Source organism: Elgaria multicarinata, chromosome 8 (assembly GCF_023053635.1).
Source record: "Elgaria multicarinata webbii isolate HBS135686 ecotype San Diego chromosome 8, rElgMul1.1.pri, whole genome shotgun sequence".
In the NCBI taxonomy this organism is placed as follows: Eukaryota; Metazoa; Chordata; class Lepidosauria; order Squamata; family Anguidae; genus Elgaria; species Elgaria multicarinata.
The window spans coordinates 96,329,447-96,347,692 of NC_086178.1; the positions used below are offsets into that span (position 1 = coordinate 96,329,447).

General features: G+C 39.4%; 1 protein-coding gene across 3 annotated transcripts in view; it reads right to left on the reverse strand.

The window, feature by feature from the left end:
• Nucleotides 1-962: 962 nt before the first annotated feature.
• LOC134403042 (solute carrier family 22 member 15-like) overlaps nt 963-18,246 on the reverse strand; it is a 31,984-nt gene continuing 14,700 nt past the window's right edge. The window contains exons 5-12 of one of the 3 annotated variants that reach the window (XM_063133072.1): nt 17,553-17,682; nt 15,255-15,476; nt 13,961-14,101; nt 13,112-13,200; nt 10,745-10,853; nt 3,915-3,987; nt 2,555-2,718; nt 963-1,170 (exon numbers count right to left, since the gene is read on the reverse strand). In XM_063133072.1, the coding sequence (XP_062989142.1) occupies nt 1,167-1,170; nt 2,555-2,718; nt 3,915-3,987; nt 10,745-10,853; nt 13,112-13,200; nt 13,961-14,101; nt 15,255-15,476; nt 17,553-17,682 (932 nt within the window). In that variant the 3' untranslated portion in view covers nt 963-1,166. Of the gene's footprint in view, nt 1,171-2,158; nt 2,719-3,914; nt 3,988-10,744; nt 10,854-13,111; nt 13,201-13,960; nt 14,102-15,254; nt 15,477-17,552; nt 17,683-18,246 lie in introns of those variants that run through there. The other 2 variants (XM_063133074.1, XM_063133073.1) reach the window with 2 other exon arrangements.

Sequence of the window (18,246 nt, forward strand, 5' to 3'; positions counted from 1 at the left end):
GACAGAACGATAATAGGTACTAGTGGAATTCTGCAAACACTTGTGCAAGACCTTGCAAAAAGCTCACTCAGTGCGCTGATAGGTACGTTCTATAGCATTTCCCATACTTCTGTTTACGTGAGGGGCAGTAAAAGCTCTTGGGCAAACAGAATAATGTTTTGGGGGATTTCCTTCCACTTTTATACCATACACTAGAGCTTTGTGCTATAGAGCAGCCCTTCCAAGAATGGAAGGTGTGTTCTGCATGTAGAAAGGCACCTTTGGATCCAACCCATAATCTTATACAACGCTATTTTTCGCCATCACAGAAAGGCAATGATACCTGTTTCCAACAAAAGCTGGAAATTCATACTTCAGGTAAGATATATGGCAGCAATAGTTAGAAATAGTACCCAAAAGGCATCTTTGGTTTTTATGAATATCGTGGAACATTCATCTTAAATCATTAATATAAAAATACTGGCAACATGCAGAGTTCGTAAAAACTAAGAACCAAAGCCTGCCCGAGTATTTCAGGCTGGTTTGTAGCCTTCCAATCTGAAAGTACTTTAAGAACCAAGTGTGCTATTAGTTCCAAGTGATATCCTGAGCCCATTTATATAAAGCTAAACACAGATGCATCAATTAACCTTACTTTCTACTTGCCTGTGTGTTCAGGATTACAGTCAAAATCCCCAATCGTTTAACATTTAAATCAATGTCCATTTAAGCCAGGGGTGGATAAGTCGTGGCCCTCCTGATTTTTTGGCCTAAAACCCCTATCATCCTTCACTATTGGCTATGCTAGCTATAGGAGATGGGAGTTGAAGGTCAGAACATCTGGGGGGGGGGGGCAAATTGCCCAACCCAATCTAAGCAATATAGAGCTATTCCTTTTTTCCTCATTTTTTTTTACTAAAAATGAAAATAGCCAGTTAATTCCGAATTTTCTAGAACATTAAAAATGTGGCAGAATTTTTTTCCTGATGAGTTCTTACAACTCTCCCCACTCCAAATGTCATAATTTATGTTCACACAAATCACCAAGCATACTGGAAATCCCAAAATACTTCTGAGTGTTGCATATGGTAATCTTGATGTTGCCACGCCTTAACCATGGAAGCACCGTTGTCATTTGCAACTGAGATAATGGTTTTTGCAAAATTAACCATTTTCTTCTAACTGATTCACCTGTTAAACAGATAGAAAAATGAATTAGAATGTTTATTATTGATATTATTATCCTTCACTCATAAAGTCCCTAAAATTGTCTAAGCACTGTAGATATTAAACGCTGTAGACACTAAAAGAAGAGACAGACCCTGCCAAAAGGCTCACAGTCTAATAGACATGATGCAAAAGGAAACAAATTCAGGGTAGTATCCAGTGTTACTCCTACTTAGAGTAGACCCACTGAAATGAAGGCTACTTCCATTATTCAAGTACCATGCATTTCAATGGGTCTATTCTAAGTAGGACTAACACTGGATACAGCCCTCAGGAACCAATTTTTGAAATTACATAATTTCAGCAGTATCATTTGATCTAGCTCAGTGGGTTACTTACAAATAACATTCATTTGATGATCAGCTTCCATAGACTTATAAAACTGGGGAACTGACTTTTTACTTTTGTTTTTACCAATAGCTATAAAAAACAACAGTAAGCTAAACATTCCAACTTCTCATTTCAATTGAGCCTAGCCATTTCAAGTATTTTATTATATGGGTAATTCAATAGTTTTAAAAGCTACTTGACAGGTTTTGCCATAGTTAATAAGCTGGCAGTATATACCTAAAACGTTGTTGTTATTATTTCTATTTTCACACTTTTCCACTGAAAGCATCTTTAGTGACTGTATATTTTACATCAACCAAATGATTCTAAAATGGTCACTACAAAACTACCCACCCCTTAGATTCTTTGGGAGAAACTGTTAACATTCTTTTCATCTGATACTTGGCTGAATACTTTGAGATATTCTAGGGAAGATTACAAGAGTTGACATTAAACATCTGTAGTTTCCAAATGCTACTGCAACAAGATCTAAATTAAAACCTAAATGTCTTCTTAAACTGACCATGGTGAACTTGTTGGAACCTATCGATGGTAACTATTAAAACAAAACAGAGACACAAAAACTAAGACACGCAAGACACTACAAAACTAAGACACTTCATAAATTCAAGAAGGTTTTATTTGCCATATATCTGCGATAGGAAAATCTTCCAGATGGCTTCTAAGAAGATGGATGAGAAATATGAAACCAAGAGCTCTTCCTGGTATCACATATTAAATAGTCTGTCGGTAAAGGCATGACTAAGTAAAAACAAGCAAGGTGGAGAGTGAATGAGACGAGACAGGAACTCTGCCAGGCACATCATTTCCTATATACTGATAAAAAACAGATAGCTTTCAATATTTTGAGTATTCTTTTTTTTTGGAATGGAGAAAAATATTAAGTATGTGCAACTGAGAAGGAGAAAGAAAAATGAAGTTCAAACAAATGAGAAATTTTCTTATGTTCCAGTAGGTATAGAAACTGCTTCTAAAAATTTTAAAAAATCATTTTTACTCTGCCTTTTTGTTTTTAAGCATCTGATAGGTAGGCATCTGCAAATCTTCAATAGTCTCTGCAATAGGTTTGTTTAGGGTTTCTGGAAGTAGAAGAGTCAGGAAACCAGCTGATAATCCACTGATGCCAAAAACTACAAATGGTACAGACGGGCCAAGAGATTTCTAGAATAAACCAATAATAAATCCACTGTGAATTCGCACATGCATGCATGCACACACACACACACTAAAGCATTATTAAAGAAGGGATACCCTCAAATCTTTCATTTTTAATCTGTACTTTACTGTTCACCACCTTAAGCACCATATTTTGGTGGAAAAGTAGAATATAAATTAAATAAAGAAGGCATTCAACCCTTTCCCCCCACGCCATTTTCCACATCCAAATTGTATGATGCTGATAGAGGCACTTTCTGTGTCAGATGTCTAAGGATCTGCCCCCTGCCCTTCATCTACTCCTCTGCAATGACCAAGTACTGTCCCAGGCCTTACCAGGGGCAGCTTGAAAGGGAAGATCAGTCTCCAGGTTGCCAATATGGCATTTCTATATATGAATACTAATTATTATTGATAGTGCTTTTGATTAATTTACTTGGGCTTATATCTTCCTATTTACCTACTTGGGCCCAACATTGAGCAGGGGGTTGGACTCGATGGCCTTATAGGCCCCTTCCAACTCTACTATTCTATGATTCTATGGCCAGATCTATACCAAGCAGGATACAGCACCATGAAAGCGGTATGAAAGGGGGATATAAGAGGCAGGAGGCACACTACTGCTTTATAGCGGTATTGAAGTGCACTGACAACTGTTGGGGCCCATTGACACATACCATATACCGCTTTCGTAGTGCTATATCCTGCTTGGTGAGATTCCTGCCTCTTATATACCACTTTCATGCTGCTTTCATAATTCTATATCATGCTTGGTGTAGATCTGGCCTATGATTTACCCACTAGAAATCTGAGGGGTGGGAAGGAGTATAGTCTTAGGTGCATTACTCCTAAGGTCTTTTACACCTAAGTTCTTTACTGACTTCATGTTTCTAGCTATATATTATATAATATATAATAATCATATTCAAACTTACTTTCTACTTCTTTTAAAAAATGGACTGTGCTAGAATATCCTCTATCAATAAAAGGCAATCTGTTTCTTGTTAGCCAAGTCTCAGAGTACGATTAAATCGCAACAAATATTGGTATAGCTATAACATTTGCATCACTGTAGCATCTACTTTAAGATAAATTCTTAACATATGAACTGTAAAATATTATTTTGATTTAGATATTTTCTGTTTTAAAATGCTATGATATACTTAAAAGGGGCGGGGGGGGGGGGAAGGATTACTACTTACCAGAGAAGGAACAAATGGAGCCAAAATGCCACCAAATCTACATGTCATTGAACATACACCTAAGCCAGCATTTCTGTTTTAAAAAGAAACAGTGTTTTTAAGTATGTGTTGTTAATCAACTCAACAGTTGTTGTTTTAATCTAGGGGGTACTCCCCACATAACATACAGTAATAATCAACCATGGTGTTGATTAGGATCAGTGTTTAGTTGACTATTAGTCCATGCTGAGTTGACTCACTCATATCCCCCTCTCCCCCACCGTCCTCCTGCTAGTATCCCATCAGCCATTGCTGCTGAAAATCTATCCTGCCAGCTGGACTAGAGCGGCAGCCACTGCTTTGACTGCTCTTGCCTTGTAACTCTGTGGCTGACAAAATAACCAACAGTGGCTGAGAAAATAACCAGCAGTGCCCTCCACATGACAATGGTGGTTCAAATAGCCAAACTCTGCACAGCGTTGGTTATTTTGGCCAAATGACCAAACATTGGTTAAAAAACTCCCTCCACACAACACAATAACCCATGGTGGGTTAAATAACCAACCGTTGACAATTTAAACCACCATTGGCTATCTTGTTGTCTGAATAGTTTCATTAGGTACAGATTTAAATGAGTACACTACTATTTTTCAACATAATTTAGTCTTTGTTCTGAGCCTACCAGACAATCTCATCCCCTGATTTGGATGTCACCACTGCTTCAGTCTCTACCACTCATTCTCACCACCCCACAATGTTCCAAGCACTTCATTCCAAATCACCATCTGGAAACCACTATTATAGTAATAGTGAACTCAATCCCCTAGGAGACAGTCCTTAAGTACCCAAAATACACTGTCCAAGCACAAGAAAGAGATACCATCAGTCTTGGGGGAACACCAAGGTTTTTTTTATAGAAGTGCAAATAAACTTAAGGGAGGGGGATGCCCCATAGGGACTTAACAGTTGGAAGGGGGAGACAACAGGGGTGGTGGTGGATGGAATAGAGTATCCTGTTAGAGGGGCATATTGAACTGGCTGGAACCTTGAACAGGAACACTCCACATGGCAGGTCCTACTTGTAAACTGCACTATGAAACTTTGGAGAACCTCTCACTGAGGGTCATATCTGGACTGAAAAAATATAATAAAGGCTACACAATTTCCTTCACACATTTAATATTCCTAGTGTGCAAAAGGCTATCAGATGCAGCTCTCAGATAGTGTGTATTTTAAATGCAGAGCAGATATTTAGAATGGAGGGTTCTGATACAATATTGTAGTTATATCTTGTTAAACCATATTCCTGGTTTCTGAAGACTCTTGTTCCACCATGAAAAATCAGCAATAAATCTTGTTCTGGACTATGCAACTATGAACCTTATGTTTTCTAACGACAGCTTCTCAGCCATGAAGCTCACTAGGTGAGCTTAGGCCAGTCATTCTCTCACAATCATTCTACCTCACAGGGCTATTTGGAAGGTAAAGGGGGTGGGGGGAGGGGAGAGTGCCTTACATGGTACCATGAATGCCTCACAGGAAGGGAGGACAAAAAATGTAATAAAGAAAGAAATCAATTAAACAAAGAACAATTTTGTCACTTTAGATATTTCTAGCTAATGCTGAACAGTTCATACTGAAATAATTATCATGTTATCTTCACGATAAATATATAAAATAGAATGCCTGGCTGTTAGCTAGCAGACATTCCAGTCCTAATGATCAACATGCTGTGGAACCTGAAAGAAAGCAAAGGGAGTTTTGCAATGCTCTACATCAGCACTAGATGGTGGTAAAACACTATATACCAACTACTTCAGAGTTTTCCCTCAATCTTTACCAAATGACAGAACATTTTAAAGAGAGATGTACCCTATTTCTTTGATTCTAAGACATGCTTTCCCCATATAAACATCTCTAAACGGGGTGCGTCTTAGAATTATGGGTGCAATTATTATTCTTAGAATCAAGAAAATTTTCTGTTGGTGGTACTGAAATTAGTGTGAGTCTTACAATCAATGGTGTCTTACAATCAAAGAAATACGGTATTCCTAAAGTGTGTTCAAGCATGCTATATCATTTCAAATGGGATTGGGTTGTTTTTTTTTTAAATTAAATTTTCAAAATACATAGATAAACAAAATCATACAAAGAATTTTCATTGTTGACTACTGGCAGAAGGTATACAGTTAGCATATTTTATCCATTTCTTTACAAGTGTAGTTAGGAGTAGAATCTATTAATTAATTGGAGATTATGTAATTCTTCATAGCTATACATTATAATTAGTCTCTCTTCCACAGTTTCAAAAAGGGCTGTGACACTTTCTGCTGCATATGCCCTTGACTTGTAAATAATATAAAGTCGTGCCATATCCTGTAAAAATTAGAGGTCTTAGCTTTGCTCTTAGCTAATTTGAGTTGATGTGTCAACTTTTCTACAATAGCTATTTGCCACAGTTCCATATACTAAAATTCTAAAATTAACAATTTCTCAGTTTTCCAATTTCTGGCAATTACCCTTCAAGCAGCCATCAACATGAATACTATTAATTCTTTAGACTTAACATTTACATTTTGTTCCTTCCAAATTGTTAGTAATGCTAATGCTGGTTTAATATTTATAATTTGATGTGTGATCTTTTCCATTTCTGTGAACATCATATTCCAAAACTATAACACTATAGGACAGGACCACCACATATGAAAATATGAACCCTGCTGATTTTTCTCCAGCATTTTATATTACTTGTATTCATTATTCTTGCTAGTCGTATTAGTGTCATATATCACCGATGTAACAGTTTTAAAGAGTTCTCCCTGAGTGTTGTCGATATAGTTTTCTTTGATTAAGTTGTCTAAATTTTATTCCATATATTTTGTTTTATTAATATCCCAACATCCTCTTCCCATATTATTTTCAAACCATTTAACGTAAGATATGAATAGATTTTAGAAACTAATCCCTTTGTATTGACCATATGTTCCGATAATATCCATTCAAATTTCGTCATGTTTCTAGTCATGCTTTGTCTTATTGTGGGATTCATAATAATGTATTTGATGAAAAAAGATCATAATCTGGTTAAATAGTTTTGTCCTATGTGGTAATAATAAGTCTTTAAATTGTTTATAAAATTCTGGCCCATAGCTGTCTATACCAGGGGATTTACCATTTTTTAAATTTCTTTATCCTGTCTTCTATTTCTTTACTTTTGATAGGTCAGTTTAAAATATCTTTGTGTTCATTCTTAAACTCTATACTACTTAATTTTTGTAGATAACCTTCAAAAGAAAATTCCAGTGGTTTATCTGGAGTATAATAATTTCTTCAAAATATTTAGCAAATTGCTCTGCTATTTGCTCTGTACTATGTATATAGGTATTATTATGTTCCATAGGTATTATTATTATGCTCTATTGTTCCTGTTTTATTTCTATTTTTATGATGTTTCAAAGTATGTGCTAACAATTTTGAACTCTTATTGCCAAATTCATAGTGATTTTGTTTTACATATAATCTTTGTTGCTATAGAGCCTAATTCAATAGTCTCTGTTTCCTTTTGTTTGTTAAATCTCTATAATCCTTTTGTATCCTGTTGTTTTATGTTTTGCTTCTAATCCTCATATTTCGTCCTTTTTTAAATTTTTCTTGGTTATCATTCTTTTTTAACCTACTCATCTTTTGTATACATTGACCTCTCATTACAGGTTTTAGCGCATCCCATATTATATACATCGGCATTCCCTCAGTCATATTTTTGTTAAAATAATTCTGTATGCCTTCTTGTAATATTCTTCTAGATTCTAATTTAGTTAATAGGATGTTATTAAACCTCCACATATAAGTAGCTGATTGCTGTCCAAGAATATGTAAATCTACCCATAATGGTGCATGATCTGATATTTTCAATAAACCAATCTCTGCTTTTACAATATTTTGCATTAGAGAAGTTGATAATAAAATAAAATCTATTCTAGAATATGTATTGTGTCTATTTGAATAGTATGTAAAATCTGTTTTGGTTGATCATATATAGAAAAAATATTTTTTTCCTCCAACACCCTTTTCTTTGATAATTTTGTCCCAGAAATATTCATTTAAATCTTGGAGTGCCCCCTTCAAGTCTTTTTTTTCAACAGTTTGGCTGGCAAGAAACAAATAACTGCAACCCTTAACTTGACACAATCCCCAGGGAAAAATCATTCTAATTAGTTATTTGCCACCCAACACTTCTACATATTACACCAATTCATGAGCAACTACACTGGCTCCCTATATGCGACTGAACCCAATTCAAGGTGCTGGTTATTATGTTTAAATCCCTAAACAGCTTGAGGCCAAAATATCTGAAGGGCACCTCCTTCCATACTATAGTGCCCATTAGGGTGACCATATGAAAAGGAGGACAGGGCTCCTGTATCTTTAACAGTAATGTAGAAAAGGGAATTTCAGCAGGTGTCAATGGAAGAGGGTGAAATTCCCTCTTCATCACAACAGTTAAAGCTGCAGAAGCCCTGCCCTCTTTTGTATCTGGCCACTCTACTATAGCTAGTGTAGCTTTAACTGCTGTGATGAAGAAGGAATTTCACTCACTTCAATTGACACCTGCTGAAATTCTCTTTCCTACATTACTGTTAAAGATACAGGAGCCCTGTCCTCCTTTTCATAGGGTCACCCTAGTGCCCATACAATAAACTCTTTGGAAGAGGCCTACCCCAAGTACACTAGGCATTTACAAAGGAGGGGGCCTTCTCTGTGGTGGTGACCTGACTTTGGGATGCCTTCCCAAAAGTGATATGACTGGTGTGAAGTTTATTTATTTATTTATTTATTTAAGTATTTTTATGCCGCCATTCAGCCAAAAGGCTCTCATGGCGGCTTACAAAAGTATTTCTTGACAGTCCCTGCCCACAGGCTTACAATCTAAAAGACATGACACAAAAGGAAAGGGGATTGGGAGGGAGGAGGAGGAGGGGGAAAAGGAAAGCAAATTCAGGCACTACAATCTTAGTTGGAAAGTTCAGCAGTTACAGGGGACAGCAGGAGGGAGGGGGCTCTCAGCTGGAGCTGGACCCAGGCACGGTGGAGAGGTGCCTGGCTGCTGCTTCCTCCCTCATGGTGGCCTCTGCAGTGGCAGTTGGTAGCAGGAGGGAGGGGGCTCTCAGCTGGAGCTGGACCCAGGCACGGTGGAGAAATGCCTGGCTGCTGCTTCCTCCCTCATGGTGGCCTCTGCAGTGGCAGTTGGTAGCAGGAGGGAGGGGGCTCTCAGCTGGAGCTGGACCCAGGCACGGTGGAGAAATGCCTGGCTGCTGCTTCCTCCCTCATGGTGGCCTCTGCAGTGGCAGTTGGTAGCAGGAGGGAGGGGGCTCTCAGCTGGAGCTGGACCCAGGCACGGTGGAGAAATGCCTGGCTGCTGCTTCCTCCCTCATGGTGGCCTCTGCAGTGACAGTTGGTAGCAGGAGGGAGGGGGCTCTCAGCTGGAGCTGGACCCAGGCACGGTGGAGAAATGCCTGGCTGCTGCTTCCTCCCTCATGGTGGCCTCTGCAGTGACAGTTGGTAGCAGGAGGGAGGGGGCTCTCAGCTGGAGCTGGACCCAGGCACGGTGGAGAAATGCCTGGCTGCTGCTTCCTCCCTCATGGTGGCCTCTGCAGTGGCAGTTGGTAGCAGGAGGGAGGGGGCTCTCAGCTGGAGCTGGACCCAGGCACGGTGGAGAGGTGCCTGGCTGCTGCTTCCTCCCTCACTGGTGGCCTCTTCAGAGACAGTTGGCAGCAGGAGGGAGGGGGCTCTCAGCTGGAGCTGGACCCAGGCACGGTGGAGAGGTGCCTGGCTGCTGCTTCCTCCCTCACTGGTGGCCTCTGCAGTGGCAGTTGGTAGCAGGAGGGAGGGGGCTCTCAGCTGGAGCTGGACCCAGGCACGGTGGAGAGGTGCCTGGCTGCTGCTTCCTCCCTCATGGTGGCCTCTGCAGTGACAGTTGGTAGCAGGAGGGAGGGGGCTCTCAGCTGCCCCAGTCAACCTGGCCAAAGGTCAGGGAAGATGAGAGTTGGAATCCAACAGCATCTAGAGTATCACGGGTTCCCTCCCCCTGATATACACACTGGGCATAAAGTTAAAATGTTTCTTATTGCCCAGGCATTTTAATATTTTAGAATTCTATTTTTTTTAAAAAAAATTAAATTAAAGAGCATAAGAAGGGCCCTGATGCTGGATCAGACCAAGGGTCCCTCTCGTTCAGTGTTCTGTTCACACAATGGCCAACCAGCTGTCCAGGTCAAACCCACAAGCAGGACACGAGTGCAAACAGCCTCCTGTTCATGTTCCCTAGCAACTGGCGCGCACAGGCCTACCGTCTGTGATACTGAAGTTACTTTTAAACTGAATAGTTGTTTTGATCTCCTGCTTGCTTTGATGGTTGAGCAGCACTGTTGTTTAATTGCTACTCAATGTACAATTGCATGGCTTTTAGATTGGATTTGTTTTTCATCTGTTGGGCACGCCAACCCGGAATCCTGTGTATGAAGGGCAATTGATAAATAAATAAATAAATAAATAAATAAATAAATAAATAATACATTGTGCTGTGGCAGCTCACACCCTTTTTAATATTCATAAACAGTTCTTGGTCCATCAAGTTGCATAAGGAGGTTGTTTGTCACCAGCTCATTCCTTTCTCTATCCCTAGCAGAGCTGTTCAAGTCCCTAAATGTGAAGTTCAGGAGTATCAAAGCCAATGCTGGTACAACTGTAGTTTGTATGCTGATTGCAACTGCTGACAAAGTTTAATTTGCCTTAACTATGTTATTGTCGTTAGTTTAAAATTGTATGAATTTGAAAGAAATAAAAACATTTACCTCACTACTGTCGGGTAGAGTTCTGAAGTGTAAATATATATGATGTTGAAGGCAGCACTTACAGTCAATTTCCCATATAAAGCTAAGATGCGGGGACTGAAGAAAAATCCTAAAACAGAATACAAGAGAAATAAATAAACATAATCATATGCAATTAAAGAAAAACAGCACAATCCTATGCATCTATACTCAGAAGTAAACTCCACGAACTTCAATGGGACTTACGCCCAGTGTGTATATCAGGGGGAGGGAACCCGTGATACTCTAGATGCTGTTGGATTCCAACTCTCATCTTCCCTGACCTTTGGCCAGGTTGACTGGGGCAGATGGAAGTCAGACCCAACAACATCAGTAAAATTGCAATCTCAGTCCCTCCCCTGTGAGCAAAGTCCTTCTAGGCAGCTCCCTGCTATTGCCAGCAGACACCTGGCACTCTTTTCATATCTAAAGTAAATTAGTAAATTTCCCCCAAACAATTAAAATGTTGATTATTTTACCAATCAATTATATACTTGTTTGGGATTTTCCCCAACTGGAAATATTCCCAAAAACTGTTCGGTGTTTTGTTCAATTGATCAACTACAGAACAATATAACGCATATGACTTAAGTTGGAACAACTTCGCATTTGAACAATCTACATTCACCTAAAAAGGAAGGAGACTTGATTGTACCCTTTTAGTTCATCTTTCTCCAGTTCATAACATTACGACCAAAACAGCACTTACTTATATTCGTATTTCTCTTACACGTATTGTGAACAGAGGCAAGCTATTTACAAAGATCCACCAGGCAGTGGCAGCTGCTTGCTTGGATTTGCATGCTAGTGGGGAACCAGGTATTTGTGTGCACACATGAGAGCTTAACCTGTGTAGGGTGGCAGGTGCATGTCCAAGCTCCACCCTCAATGTCTCTGGCATGTGGGCTCCTCTGCAGACCTTCCTGTGTTAAGCAAGATGGTCTGCCTAAGAACATAAGAAGACCCATGGTGGATCAGATCAAGGGCCCATATGGTTCAGCATTCTGTTCACACGGTGGCCAACCAGCTCACAAGCAGCACATGGGTGTAACAGCACCCTCCCACCCAAGTTCCTGAGCAACTGGTGTAAACAGGCATACTGCCTCTGATACTGGAAGAAGCATATAGCCATCAGGACTAGTAGCCACTGATAGCTTTATCCTCCATGAATTTGTCCAATTCCCCTTTAAAGCCAAAGTGGTGGCTATCACTGCATCTTGTAGAAGTGAATTCCATAGTTTAACTATGTGCTGAGTGAAGACGTACTTCCTTTTATGTGTCCTGAATCTTCCACCAATCAGCTTCATGGGATGACTCCGGTTTCTAGTATTATGGGAAAGGGAGAAAAGTGCCTTCCTGTCCACTTTCTCCACACACCTCTATCATGTCTCCCCTTAATTGCCTTTTTTCTAAGCTAAACAATCCCACTTGTTGTAAGCATTCCAGACAGGGGAGTGCTCCAACCCTTTGGTCATTACAATTCCCCTTTTCTGCACTTTTTCCAACTCTACAATGTCCCTTTTTAGGTGCAAAGGGCTTCTACCTGCATTCAGCTGTACATGGTTAGACGCCTCCACATAAACAGGAAACCTGAGAAATTGGTTTGCATGCACATCTCTGCTCCTCTAACCCTCATATGTGCAGGCAAAAAAATGGTCTTTCAGTGGTATGGTAAATGTAAGCTTCTCCACACGCTGAGTCGCTCCAAACAAACAGTTTGCAATGACCTCCACTGTTTAGTGGTGGTTCATGTGTAGCTGCCCTCAAAGCAATGTTTATGGTTAATAGTTTCCTCATGAAAAACATATGAAAGAATCTTTAAGCAATGGCACAGGGAAGAGTTCAGTGAGCTTGCTTGGTGAGATATTAACTCACTAGATAAAACAACAACAAGGGAAGTGAATGAGTTGTAGCACTATACTAACTTTCTGAGAGCACAAACGTATTAATGGATATGTTTTTACACAATATCAATGAGTTGGTAGATACAAAAGTTACGCAAACCAAGTCCTCCATATGACAATACATTATGTGTGGGACACTGCCAAATTACCATTAACAGCTCTACTTTTCTCCCCATTAAATAAAAGTTGAGCATGAAGGGAAAGTATTGATTTGGTAAGACTCTTATTTGGAGGAAATGCCATTGAAATCAAGGAAATTGACTTTCAAATCAATTTGCCTTTGCATTCAGATGCAAGCCTCAAGTTTATTTAGGAAATTCCTGCAATAATGTTCTTGTTTGACACTAAAGCACTACATGTACTTGCTATCTTGTCTTCTGATAACATCAGTTTTTCTGTGTACAATGGCAAAAGCTATGTTTGCTTATAAAGAACATATACTCACCCCCAGTGTTTTCTGGTAAGCACATGGTAAATATACAGGCAAGGCCTGCAAATATCAAAAAAGCAGTTGTACTTTTGCATCTTCCTGACCTAAAAAAGGAAAGTAGAACAAGCTCAGTCTAAAACCTCTACAAGGATGGATGCTGTTATTATTTGAAATGCTCTTATATTTGTCTGTTAAGGATCAACTATACAAGTAAAGGAGAGCCAAATGTCCATGGTGGGAGAAAAATTCACTGATCTTGTTTGCACTGTCACCACAACTTAAACAAGCCACAGTGGTTTGTTTAAGCTACAGCATGTGCCAACAATAACCCAACAACAGCCCATGGTTATTTGAGGGTTGTTTCCTCGTCTAACAAGCCATGCCACCCAAGTTCAGAGAACATGGCAAGCCATGCCTAGGCGGGTAATTAGGCAAATAGCACTTGGCCACCATGGTTTGTTTAAGCTGTGGTGATCATGTGAACAGGGCCACTGAGAGCACAAGAAAGGCAAGTTCTGTACATCCTACTTCTCTCCATGACTCAAGAAATGAGCAGATCAGTGGTAAACAAGACATTGACTCTGCATGAGCTAAATTAAGATGACGCCACCAATCCTGTCTGGATACGTTATGCATAAAAGTTGCTTCTGTACTACCGGGACCAAGCAAGTTTCAGGTGTTGTTACATCATGAAAAATTCCCCATTCAAGCCAACACTTCAAAACAGATTTAGGACATCTTATCTGCACATTAAATATAGGCCTAATTACCTTAACAAACCAAAAGCAAATGAAAAACATGTAATGGCGATGTTATCTATAAACTTACGGTCTATATATAGAACTTGTAAGTTATTGGTCTTACCAAGGTTTCTCAATGAAGAACATACAAAGTGGAAATGCTGGAACTTCTACAAGACCGGAAAGAGCCACATTGAGATAGAGATTTCCTCCTAATTCACCAGCGTTCAGGGTTAAGCCATAATATACAAAACTGCATACATACCTAAACATAGCAATGAAAGGTTGATCGGTTACACTGAGCTCTATATAAACAATACTTACACAATAGAAAAATACGAGTGTATGCAAAAAGAAAATAATTATGAACACACTTTATAATTGCAAGCACCAAAAGAGTACTCCACTTGAAATGTTTATCAGATTACTTTTTTTTATTAGGAACAACAACAACAAATCTTTCGGCCACCCCTTCTTATTCCTGATGCAGGATGATTTGGAGCAAACTGGAAAGTATTCCAGAGTCCCATTTGTTTAACAACTGCAATAACAAAAAGCTTCCTCCACCCATCTACTGAAATGAAGGAAGCGGGAGAGAAAATCAGGAGTGGATTCTTGTACAAGAAAAGCCTGTGAATTCAGTTTTCACAATGGGCTTGTTTACATGATTGGTGGCACCCACCGTGGTTAAATAAATAAGCCATGGTGGGTTCACACATCACGATAAACTGTGACTGCCTGCCCACCACAGCTTGAATATTCATAATGGCAGCTGGCATGCACAGCAACTTACCATGGTGCCAGAGATCATGCAAACCAGGTCAACGGAAACAAATTCTTGGGATGAGGATGTGCTCAGAGGTACACGGTTTTTAATTCTGTGTATGTCCATCCCTCTGAGACCTGGCTCTGACTGGTGGACCTTGGGGTTATAGTAAAAAGACAAAGTAGATCTTGCAGACCTGAACCTTGCCCACTCCTGCAATAGGGTCCCCAGCTTAATCAGGGCACATCCATCTTTCCTGCCTTCCCTCACAGGAATTAACAACATGGAGGACTGCATAGACTACACAGTTCTAAACAGAAGCCATCGCAGAGCTCACTTATTATACTTCTCACAATTATTTTTGTGTCATTAACTGAACTTTGGAAAGAGACACAAAAACCTCAATTCTCTGCCCCTTGATTCTAAGGTGGGGGTGGGGGTGGAGACCAAGGCAATGATCCCTCATGACTCAGAAAAACTCAGCTCTTTCCAAATATGTATTACTCTTTAAAATACCAGGTAATAATAAAGCTGTTCCAAAGTAGCATCCACATAATAAACACTTTCAAGCAGACTAGAATTACTACCCAGAGTTTGCTATTTTCATGCACGACTAATTCATGTACTCTCAGAAACTCTTTTTATTAATTACCAGATATACATCAAGAGGACAGTGCGCCACCGAAGGATTGGGTGACTAACGAGGTTTAGGACACCGGGTGCTGAATTATCCTTTTTTACTGTTCCTTTGCACTGCTTCAGTTTCACAGTCACCCTTTCTTTTCCATTTCCAAGGGCTATATATTGTAGTACACTCTCTGCTTCTGCAGTTCTGCCTTGGGAGTATAACCACCTTGGTGATTCTGGAAGCATACTGAGAAGAGAAACATCCAGAGACTCTCATGCTTACCCAAATGTTACGTACTGATTTTTAAAAATAAATAAATCTGCATATTAACACAAGTGTCTATTCATTAGATCATCATATGGGAATGTGTTTTTAATCCTTGGCAAAAACTGCCTAGCACGGAAAGCAGGTAAAAATCCAGAACCTTTCCTAAAATGTTGCTGTGTTTTAAAAGTATGAAAATATTCCATAATCCATTGTGAGAAAAACAGTGTTGATTTATCCAAAAAGTCTTAAATCATTGTGGTACAAAAAGGACAGGGATCAATGACTACAAACAAGATGTCTTCTAGCTCCCTAGCTCCTAAGTCAGCCAAGGCACAATCCTGTATTCTTCCACCACTTACAGAAATATTCCAGACATAAATCATTAGTTATAATCTCTTCTCATAATTTAATTTCATGAAACTCAAAAAGTACCTAAAATAAACTGTTCATCTAATTCTAATGAAGCGATACTGTGCATGCAAAGAACTGCACCCCTTGTATTTCATGCATGCAGAAGAGAGGCTGGACCATGGCCAATCCCATTTTTCTTCTTATTGCACTGTTCCACATTATCTATGTGACATGTGTAAAAAGCTAACTAGAGCATGTCACACTTGCAAATGAGGTATCCAACAAACAATTCATTTCAAATTACCATTAGCTGGTGTGAAAGACAAACTAAACAAGCTGTTTCATTCAACATGACAAGAGAAAGACAAACCTACTGGAACTGACACATCATCATTGCTTGTTACATTACAGCCATAGCAAATTTAACTACATTACAGTAGTATTATTTCATGTAATGTAATGCCATAATACACACAGCAAAGCGCAAGAGGGAAAACATCTATTTTACTCACTTTATTTGTAATTAAATTTTCTCAAGCTCATTTGTCATTGTTCCAACTGCTACTGTTTTACAAACCATGCATTTTACACATAGGGTAGCATCCAACCGTGGCCCAGTGCTAGTGCTAATGATGTTGCGCTGCCATAAACCAACGCTTGCGCAACGGAACCAGCATTTGCTAAGGCAATGGGGAAAAGTGGCTACTGAAATGTGTCATATGCTCCCATTGCTCTAGCAAGCACTATTTCTGTTGTGCAAGCATTGGCACAAAGGCCACGGGGATAAATGAATGTAACACATCTATGTGAAGCTGTATAATGGCTGGTTACTAATTACAATAAACTTGACTTGGACTTGGTTTATGCTAGTGTAAAGTTATTAGCGCTGCTGCTAGGACACAGTTAGATACTACCCATGGCTTCCAATTACATGAAAAAATCTTTATTTCTTGAACTCTATGGCCAGGTGCAGACATAAGTTTGGATCCTAAGATAAATTAAGGAAATTCTTAAGAACGTAAGAAGTGCCTTGCTGGATCAGACCAAGGGTCCATTTAGTCCAGCACTCTGTTCACACAGTGGCCAACCAGCCATCGGCCAGGGATGAACAAACAGGACATGGTGCAACAGCACCCTCCCACCCATGTTCCCCAGCAACTGGAAAGTTCATAGAAGGTACATTTCCTATCCCCTCCCCCCCAGCACCCCCCCATCCCATCCCACTTTATTTAGGGTCTCCTCAACCATCAAGAGAGGCTTTTCAGGTGTATCAGGTTGCTACAGGGGGAAAGGAGATGGAAAAATTGCCTTCCATGAATTAACAGATCTTACAGATCTGTTAGGATCCAAACCATCCTGGTTTGATCAGCAGCAGACCACTGGTTTGTACAGCTCTGCGCCCCCTTCCCTTTTCATCATTAAGTCGCAGTGTAACTTTACATCACAGGTTTTAATGCTAGCCATGGTTAGCTTTATACCACACAGTTTGAAGTAGGTTTGCACTTGTTCTTCAGAGATACAATCCAGTGCCAAGGCTTGGATATGGAAAGCAAAAAATCATACCCCAAAGTTACTTGAACTTGATTTTAACGGAACACAAGTATTTCAAAGGTCCTCCTCAATTATTCTGCCCTCCAATGATACATCTAGATTTTTGGTTAAGAAGCTTCACATTTACATAATATATACAAAATCATTACTTACAAAGAGAGAAGAAAAAAGAAAAGTCCCGGAGAATTTGATACAAAGGCAAGGAAACGCCACTCCCTTATGTAATAACCCAGTAAGGCATAAATTGCTATGCCAACTGCAAATGTCAAATTTGTCAATGAGCCTGAAAATAGAAACAAAAATCAAGCTATTTCATTAAATACTGGAATAGTACCTGAGGTATCTCAGCTTCTCTCAGATAGATATTTCTAAAAGCCCTTACTCATGAAGACTCCAAATGATTTCAATTAAAGACTTACTATAAATTTCCAAACATTTAAGAGACCTGGAACAACTCTGTTGACTTTGCTAGTTGGCCAGAAATTCAAAACACTTTGCCTATTTTTACCAAAAAAAAATTGTTATTACTAACTGTTTATTAGATCCCCCCCCATTTTCCAATACAATACCAGCAGTAAACCCTTCCTCCTCTTGCCCCAACTGCCCCATTCCCTCCCCTTTAGATTTCCCCCTCCCTTCATTGTATCATCCTGTATTTACAAAGTAAGGATTTCATGCCTATAAGTAAAATCATTAAGCAAAAACTGCATAAATTAATAGTTACATGGGGAAAATAAATTCAAAAAATAAAATAAAAGAGTTATATCAAGCAATTCTCTTTACTGGCTTGCACTGGTTTTGCAGTGGTTCAAAATACTCTGCATGTAATTCAAGAAAAACTCCCCAC